At 38.9% G+C, this 9,245-nt stretch overlaps 1 protein-coding gene across 3 annotated transcripts; it reads right to left on the bottom strand.

The window, feature by feature from the left end:
• LOC109228884 (probable beta-1,3-galactosyltransferase 4) lies at positions 2,103-6,955 on the bottom strand. Of its 3 annotated transcripts, none has more exons than XM_019394132.1 (12): positions 6,553-6,955; positions 5,470-5,530; positions 5,268-5,335; positions 4,947-5,158; positions 4,782-4,845; positions 4,381-4,453; positions 4,156-4,276; positions 3,969-4,056; positions 3,750-3,875; positions 3,552-3,661; positions 2,794-2,910; positions 2,103-2,216 (listed from the first exon to the last, which is right to left on the bottom strand). In XM_019394132.1, the coding sequence occupies exons 1-12, from the start codon at positions 6,675-6,677 to the stop codon at positions 2,170-2,172; spliced, it is 1,212 nt and encodes a 403-aa protein (XP_019249677.1). In that variant the 5' UTR covers positions 6,678-6,955; the 3' UTR covers positions 2,103-2,169. The 3 variants fall into 3 exon arrangements, with proteins under 3 accessions (XP_019249677.1, XP_019249694.1, XP_019249686.1); XM_019394149.1 differs by lacking the exon at positions 6,553-6,955 and adding an exon at positions 5,832-6,347; XM_019394141.1 differs by lacking the exon at positions 2,103-2,216 and having other exon boundaries at positions 2,558-2,910; positions 6,553-6,953.

Genomic DNA, 9,245 nt, shown 5'->3' with positions numbered 1-9,245 from the left:
CTTCCCTTAGCTGCCTGCAATATTTTGTTCTATGACCATGTGTGCCATGATACTTGCACATCAAGTTTGGGTTCCTTTGAAGGATCGGTCTATATAGGCCTGAGCCACTTGGTGTCTTTGATTTTTCCTATAACTGACACAATCCCTGATGCATCTACGCTGAAGTTGTACTCCGATAACCGAGGTGCCTCCGCGGGATCGGTATGCTTATCGAATCCATTTTTACTCATGAGTCCCCGAGAACTTTGACCCCGATCGTTCCGAGGAGCGTTTCGACCTGAACCGAGGTTCCTTCGATCGGCATATGGCTGATACCGTTCCCTGTTCGATCTCGATTCCATGTTCGTATCCCTCGGGGGCTCCCAACTGGTCCTCCTCGACCCTGATTTTTGATTGGTATCGGTTGTGCACATCTGACCACGTCACAGCTGGATACTCGATCAAGTTCTGCTTCAATTGTCAAAAGGCAATCGAGCTCCGTTCGTTCAAACCTTGCATAAAGGCCTGTACTGCCAGTCATCGGAGACCGGTGGTATTTCCATTCTTTCCATCTGAAACCTGGACACGAACTCCTCAACATCTCATCGTCCCTTTGTTTTATCTTGAAGACGTCTGATTTCCTCGTGGCCACCTTTATGGCCCCGGCATGTGCTTTCACAACGGCATCTGCTAACATAGCAAATGAGTCAATAGAGTTAGGAGGTAAGTTGTGGTACCAAATCATGTCTCCTTTCAACAATGTTTCTCCGAAATTTTTCAACAAGACTAATTCAATCTCGGCGTCATTCAAATCATTTCCTTTGATCCCACAAGTGTACGAAGTAATATGCTCGTTAGGGTCGGTCGTCCCGTTATATGTGGGTATGTCGGGCATGCGAAATTTTTTAGTAATGGGCATCGGAGCCGCACTTTGGGAAACAGTTTTTGTATGAACTTTTTGGCATCTAATCCTTTCAAAACTGGAGGCGCCCCGGGTATCTGGTCTATACGGGAGTTATAAGTCTCCACCTTCTTATCGTTATCTTCAATTTTCTTTTCTCCGGACTCAATCCTCTTAGTGAGCTCTTCGAGCATCTTCATAATCGTGGGGTCAGTCCCCGAGCCGCTTTCATCGGGCCTTTCTAGCGCTGGCTCAGCACGTCGATTGTTTTCATGTTCAGCTACACTCGAAATCTTATTTTGACTTTGAAGTTGAGCAATGGCGATCTGTTGAGCTTGCAACATTTCGAATATCACTTGGAGGCTGATTCCTCCATCACCCACGCCTAGTGTTCCTTGGTCACCAGGTCGGGCTTCCCTGCGTTCACTCCCTCCGGGGTCTATGCCTAAATCCGCGTTAAGAGCAATATGAGAACTAGCATCAACTGGTTCCATGTTTGGCACTTCCCCAAGGTTTACTGGTGGTACACCGAACCCTAAATTGTTGTTTTTGCCACTTCATTGTCATGAATAGGTGCATTCTGTGAGCTAGACATGTTTCAGCCTAAGAATCAAAAATTCTTGACAAGAAAAAGTGTAAAAATAACGCGTGTAATAAGGATCAGTAAAGAAACAATCACTATTATCTTTAGCCCCACGGTGGATGCCAAACTGTTTACCTCGAAAATACGAGTAACAATTAGATTTGATTTGTGGTTTTAAAGATATGTGATTTAGTTCAATACCAATTAATAATCAAGAAATATGAAGTAGAAGTGAAAAAGACAAGTGAATCAAACCAATATTACTTGACAGTACTGACCTCGAGATGGTGACCTCGAGACAAATTAATAGCAATAAAGTAAGACAAGTAAAGCAAGAGCAATAGAGCTAAAGGACAATGCTGATGAATAGTAAGCAAAAAGTAGAGAGTATATTCTTTTCTCAGTGATTATGTGTCTTTACAAATGATTGGGGTCCCCTTTATATAATAGGGGAATCCCTAAATAAGGTATATTTCTATTTACAGTAAGAAATATTCTTGATACAGCTGTCTAACCGCTTAATCGTACAATCCTATTCCGGGATTTGCACCATGATATTTGGGGATGTGGCAGGAATCTAGCTCATTCCGTTACAAATTCTTAACAGTACTATTTCGGGGTCGAGCATACTTGGCCCCAGTATCCCTCGTACTCCTATCTCCGGGCATTGCACTCTGTCTTTGAGCTCGATTCTAGTCCACTGGTCTCAAACTCGACCTCCCCCGATCTCGGGCCTATGACGGACCCTCGAGCCTATAAATCAGAGGCATATGATTTTGACCATATACAAAGTCCCTTGTGTGCCGTATATTATTAGTATAATTTCGTAAGGAAAATGAAAAGAAATACTCCATTCCTTTGCAGGTCATGTATTTCAGAAATAATATTGTTGTGACAACTTCAATCTCATGAATGAGGATGCAATGAAATAATGGGCCATAATATAATTAGTTTCACACCAAGATATCATGTTATAAAAACTGAAAGTAAGAAGAGACAAGCAACGGGGGGCAAAAGATGAAGTGCCATAATCATGTCCGATCACTGCAAATAAGAATTAGAAAGTCATCCAAGGAAGTTTTACTACAATATGAAAACAGCAAAGGCTCGTTGATATATAGCTGTATACATTTATCAGTTTCCTAAGATCTACAAAGAATGGTTGTTTACACTTGACTTTACATGTTGATGGATGTACAGTTCATACTTTACAAACTGAGAACTTCTTGGAGATAGACATTTTAAAGAGTCCTTAAAATTTACATGCAGGCTCCAGAGATTGGAGAAATGTGGAAATATCAGAAGATGGTGCTCCACAAAGCATTCTCACCTTCCCCACAACGGCGATGAACCTCCTTAATCCTCTCTACAGACTTGCAAATACCACTGCAGCTCCAATCAAAGGAAGCAACACAGATGTTGCCTGCTTGAGCTTTCAACTCACAATCTGTTAATATATAGATAATCAAACAAGTGTAAACAACTCCACAACTTGGATAAAATAGGGTGATAAGGAGATTTATGAACAGAACTTAGGTCAGAGATATACTCAGAGAAGCAACTCAAGAATCCGCCAGATATGCTTACTTAAAAAAGCAAAGCTAAATCAGTAAATGCGATTTCTCAAAATATATTTAATAAGCAACATATTTGGAAGACTTCTGTATACAGTTTCAGTCATTTCTTAGCAGGAAGTGCAGGCAACCATGTTCAGAAATAATCCCAATGTCCACGTTCAATATAACTCGACCTCTATATCAAGGGGAAAAAAAGAAAGAAAGAGGCATAGGAACTCTAATATAAGAAACCCTTTTCGTTTACACAAAATCATGGACAATAGTGTTATTGGAGAATATCTGACTCGTATATCAAACATCGACTTTAAGGCTGATGATAAAACCCCTTTTGAACACAGAATAATCATCAACAGACTCTCCCTTTCTTATTGATCTTAAAGATAAATAACAGATATAAGCAGATGACACTTGAATTGACAATCATCAATGCTCGATGCAGATTAAGAAGTCATAATTTTCATGAATCATAGGGCTGACTGCATCTGAGAAATAGGGAGTTGGAAGTTGTTACCAGGTGGAGTTCCACAACACAATTTACGGTCATCTATATGTTCCACATCCAATCCAATGAACCATGATCCCAATGTTACATCCTCGTTAGCATACTTATGTAGAATATGCCTAGGTAACTTATTAAAGATCAGAAAATGATACTTTATTTAATTAACAACAAACGATCCAAGCCCATAAGAAAACAACAAACGCTTACCGGTTTATAGATATATAGGTGGCCAGATCTTTTGAGATGGCATACAGCTGGCCTGTTGCATGTCGGAAATACCTGTTTCCGTCCTCACCAAATTTCCAATGCTCAGGTTCATGATATCTCACTCCCCTACAAGTAAAAGGAGGACAAAAATGGAATAAGTATAGGAAATCTCATCAGCGTGCATTTACAGACAAATTCTAGTAAACCCTCTCTGCTTACTTCTGCGCAAGGACAGGACCAGACTTCATGCAACCAATATATACCCTGGGTTTTGAGCGATGTCTAGTTAGACTTGCCGCGAGCGCTCCTGAAGTTTTGAATACATGCAGGTTAATCGTGAAAGCAAAGACACTTCACGTGTAGAAATAGAAGCATGGTATTTAGAATCAATAAGGGCTGCATTTACCAATATTTACATGCACATCGTCATCAACTTTGACATAGAAATTTGCATCCCAGAGAGACATAGCAGTAGTAAAATAGCTCTTTGTCTTGGCTGATAGTTCAAGGTATCCCTCAACATGTTCCTAATGGAGTTCAATTGACATGTCAGCTTTTGAGGAACAAACTGTCTCCTCTTTTTCATTGTTTTTAAGAGGGGCAGGAGTCGACAAGAAAGCATTAACGTTACCAGCCTCAGGAAATCTCCATGCATCTTTTCTTCTGCTTCAATTGCTCTATCAAGAATGCCACCTGATGTTGCACTGGTGAAATGATAATTAAATGAGTAATATATAAAAGACCAAGAACCTGACAATAGATAGGAGAAACATACAAATAATCCATCTAACATCTTTGATTATTATAGAATTCTGAACAGTACAAGAAATTATGAACTACATTTTTAATCATCAACACATGCCTTAAAGAAACCTCTGTAGTAAATTTGCCGTAATATTTTCACTGAGTAGCCTCTCCCTAATAAAGAACAAATAGAAGAATGAAAAAATGAAAATTATTGGCCAATACCAGCTACAACATGAAGCTTGGTAACTACATCTGAAGGACATCAGACCTAATTGAGTCACATACCTGTGTCCTATTACAAACCGAATGACAATGCATTTTTCCTCCTCAAGCTTCTTTAGCTTATCACCTGCTTAACCGCAAGTCGATAACAGAATTTTCAGTAGGCACCTCGTTGTAGTACATGTGCACACATAAGTCAGAACACACTGTTAATGAAGTGTCAAGAACCTTGTGGCATCCAGGTAGCACGAACTGAGTCTCTTCTTTTCCGGCTGCTAAAGGCAGTGTTTATCCCTATGACCATGAGATATTTTCTCTTCTTGGTTAATTCAGGGATCTTCAAATCTTGAGTTATTGGAGAACCACTCATTATAGAATCCTGCAACGCCCTCGCTGCAGCTAATTCCATCTCCAGATTTGAGATTGTTTTATCCAGGGTTCTGCATTTTATTAAATAAAAAAGTGATAAGCAGCTCTTACTTTTTCAATACTTATATCGAAAAAAATGATCCTCATAAAATTTACGAATAACAAGCATAAGAAACTTACTGTATAGCATGATCCGTCTTTGAAACTTCCCCAAGAATATCCTTGGATTCACTTTTTACATCCTTCCACTAGAAACAACAAGACCAAAGTCATTAATTCCCAATAAGCTTGAATATCAGAGTACCTAAGATTACATTGCTGTCCACTTTTCTTGCATGAAATTCACAGTTGTAGGATCACAGTCCGCACGCACTAACCCTACCTTTTGATCATCAACCTGTGTTGTCCTTGATATGCTTTTAGCTTCAGGCACTTTCCACATTCTACAACCATAATAACGCAATTAACAGTGAACGCACATATGCTCATGGCATAAAGAATAAATTGGACAGAGTTGCAACGGAGAAGCGCACAGCTGGAAAAAATATTCTAACTTCGACATCACAATATTCAAATCAAGGAATAAAAAGTCTCTGTTACGAGGCAAAAAATCTAGGCTAACGACAATGACAGCTGTGGTGTTTTTAAACACCCATATCAGTAAATTTTCTTGAACTTGAAAAGCATTCACCTCCAACTAGTCAGACCACGGAAGAGAAAATGTCCATTAAGAAATAAGCTTACCTTCTAATGCACCAGCGATGAGACCAACAGCAACAAGAACGGTTTTGCAAGCAATGGGAGGAAAACGGATTTTAGCAATTTCAGGTTCTAATCAGTCTCAATACCACGCAATCGGCTTCATTGAACGGTGAAGAAATCGACAATGGATGTACAATAGAACAGATTTTGTTTTTGGACATTCTCAATACACACAATCGGCTCCTTTGTCGGTTCATGTGCAAGTAGGAAACTACAACCTCATGCAAAGGACAAAAGCATAAACGTAACAACTGACTTGCATTTTACAAAGTCACAAAGTTACTTTAAGATTAAATCATTACAAGCATTGCTACAGTATTCATCTCAACACTTAAAACCAATAGCCTAAATGGAACCTATAATTTCCTAAATTATATAGACAAAGTCTAAAGACCCATTATAATCCATATCAGCAAACTATAACAAACACAGACACCAAAAAGCTTCATTTGTTTCATTTTACGTGACATACTTTCATTTCTAATTTGTCTAAAAAATAATAACACCTCTCTATATTTTGAAAATAATATAACTTTAAACCTTTTATTTTCATTTTAGCCGCATGCATAGCCACACAAATGAGACAAAGAGGGTAATAAACTGCAAGATTGAGATAGGAAGACAAATACTTCAATAAAATTCAAAAGCATCATAATCCAATCAAAAACAGAAATGAAATGCATATATAGATGAAAGAAAGAACCTGTGGGTGAAGAGCATTCCAGCACAGAAGCAGACAATACAGAGAAATATGGTCAAATTTCGAGAAGCAACGCCTTTTAAAGCTGATTCTGCTCTTTTATTTTTCCAGTTCATTGTACTCTTCATTGCTTAACCAACTCAATAGAGCTAATTCAATTAGCAATATCCATTTAGACTCTCAAGTCAACCCAATTAGTACAGCTTTTCTCTTACTAAACAAGATGTCAGAAGAGAAGTGACTAACAATTTTTTTTTATGGATCCTTGAATTGTCTCTTTTGCCAGTTTTATTGGAAATATTTCTGCACTATTAACTGAGAATGAGCAGTAGGGGTGAAGTAGAAGAAGAAGAAGAAGAAGGTATTGACAGTTTTGTGGAATACACTTCCCTTCCCTTCTTTTTCTTTTCATTTTTTATCATTTATGTTTCTCTTTTCTTTTGTCCTTGACCGTAGTATGTCCTTCGTCTGCCTTTGTCGGTCGGTGAACGTTACAAATACAAAAGCCACCTTCAACTTGGTGGCCAATTGTATGATTGAAAAGACTTGCACGATAACAGTGGCTACTAACTAATAAGTAAGAGTTAATGCGCAAATACATATGGTATATTTATTGATTTGACACTAATATTATGTAAATAAGATTTTTCTCACTATTCAATTTTTTTCGCTCGAGTGAACTTCCATCATCAATTGAGATAGTCTACTCCATTGATTGTTTTATTGCGCCTCCTTGTCATATTTCATTTGGCCCATTACGATTAATGGCAGAATGTGCTAAACATTCTGCTTGAAATATATAAATGTAGAACTTTAATTTATCAGAATCCCAAAGAGAAAGGAAGTGAAGAGGATAGAACTATTGGTGCTCATCACCTCCCCCTCCCCTCTCTGTATATAGGATTTTGCTAGATTAGTATTATACGCATTTTTGCTTTTTCTTAAATATCCTTAACGAGACATTAATAACATTTCAATGAAAAGCAATATTTTTGTTAGGTTTAGAATTTTTAATAATGATCAATAATCAAAAGCGCTTTGACGAATGCCATTTCACTTTGCGTGCAGATTCACAATAGCTCTAATGCAAGAAATGAAAGAAAATCATATAAGCATATCAGATGGAGCCAACGGCAATGTTATTCAAACTCCATATCAAATGAATACCAAGATGGAAAAAGAATCAATCAAACAAGCAATAAGGAAGAAAAGACAATCAATCAAACGAGCAAAAGATTCTCGAGCATGCAAGGAAGGAAAGAGAGTCAGTCAAGGAAAATCTGCGAGAAGTTAATTGGAGGAGCCAAACTTCAAACTGAGAATGAATCTGGCCATACCTCTCAAGATAGATTCATGTCACGACCCTATTCCCCGGATCCGGTCGTGATGACGCCTCGTGAAGACAAGGCCAGCCAATTAAACCCAATTTACCTTTTTAAACAGTTAAACAACATAAAGCAGTCTAATATATATTTTAATAATATTAAGTAGCGGATAATATCAATAAAGTGCGGAAGTACAACCAAACACAGCCCTAACCGGGGTGTCACAAGTCACGAGCATCTAACAATACTGAATACTCAAATGTAACTACAGAGTTTAATACTGAACTAAGAATATAAAAAGGAAAGAGATAGGGAGGAGCTCCGGGCTGCGAACGCCAACAGCTACCTAAAGACTCCTCGAGATCCGCCTAAAGCTGGAATGAATCAGCACTCGGGAGCAGGACCAGCTACGCCTAAATCTGCACACAGGGTACAAGGAGTAAAGTGAGTACTCCAACTCAGTGAGTAACAAATGTAAATAACGACTGAAAGTAAGAAAACACGTAAGGCACAAGGCATACTATAATGAAGCAGTAAAACCTTTTAAAAAAACAGTAAATCAGTGAAGAGTCAAGTAAAATCCTTTTCCAACAAATAAACAGGTAACTGACAGGCAGTTAAGGTAAAGTAAACAAATAGAATTTCGCCCCTCGGGCACAGTATCCACAAATCCGCCCCTCGGGCAACATCTCAGAAACAATACCAGCCCCTCGGGCTCAATCTCACATCACAATGGGTACCCCCGCTCACTGGGGGTGTGCAGACTCTTGGAGGGGCCCCTTACGGCCCAAGCACAATATCAAGCCATCTCGTGGCATCATAAACAGGCTCTCGGCCTCATATCAATATCAAGCCACCTCGTGGCGTACATATCTCAGGCCCTCGGCCTCAAATCAGTACCAGTGTTTCCTCACAACATAGGCCCTCGGCCTTACTCAGTCAAAAATCCTCACAAGCCCCTCGGGCAATAATAAAACAGTATTTCTCAACCCAAACATCATTTAAAATATCATTTTAAGTCTTAAAACTGAGTACACATGGCTGAGTATGAAAACGGTGTAAAATAACAGGACTAAGTTTAAGTATAAAGTCAAAACAGTGAGGAAATATCAATGAAAAGCCCCGAAGGGTTCAAATAGTTGGCACTATGCCCAAATATGGCATTCAGCCCAAATAATGATGATAGCAAATAGTTTTTTAATCAAATACGCGGTAAAATCATCAATCGGGGCGGACCAAGTCACAATCCCCAATAGTGCACGACCCCACGCTCGTCATCTAGCGTGTGCCTCACCTCAACATAGCACTACGATGTGCAATCCGGGGTTTCAAACCCTCAGAACATCATTTACAATCATTACTCACCTCGAA

This window comes from Nicotiana attenuata, chromosome 1 (genome assembly GCF_001879085.1).
Source record: "Nicotiana attenuata strain UT chromosome 1, NIATTr2, whole genome shotgun sequence".
NCBI classification, from domain to species: Eukaryota; Viridiplantae; Streptophyta; class Magnoliopsida; order Solanales; family Solanaceae; genus Nicotiana; species Nicotiana attenuata.
The sequence above is the reverse complement of the archived record's forward strand: the minus strand, read 5'-3'. Positions and strand labels throughout refer to the sequence as shown.

Excerpts from the sequence above, each read along its gene's own strand:
- LOC109228884 (XM_019394132.1), bottom strand. The coding sequence starts at position 6,677 with ATGAAGAGTACAATGAACTGGAAAAATAAAAGAGCAGAATCAGCTTTA. Across the intron at positions 5,531-6,552 it reads GGAATGCTCTTCACCCACAG|AATGTGGAAAGTGCCTGAAG; the intron begins GTTCTTTCTTTC and ends TTATGGTTGTAG. Across the intron at positions 5,336-5,469 it reads CACAGGTTGATGATCAAAAG|TGGAAGGATGTAAAAAGTGA; the intron begins GTAGGGTTAGTG and ends TGTTGTTTCTAG.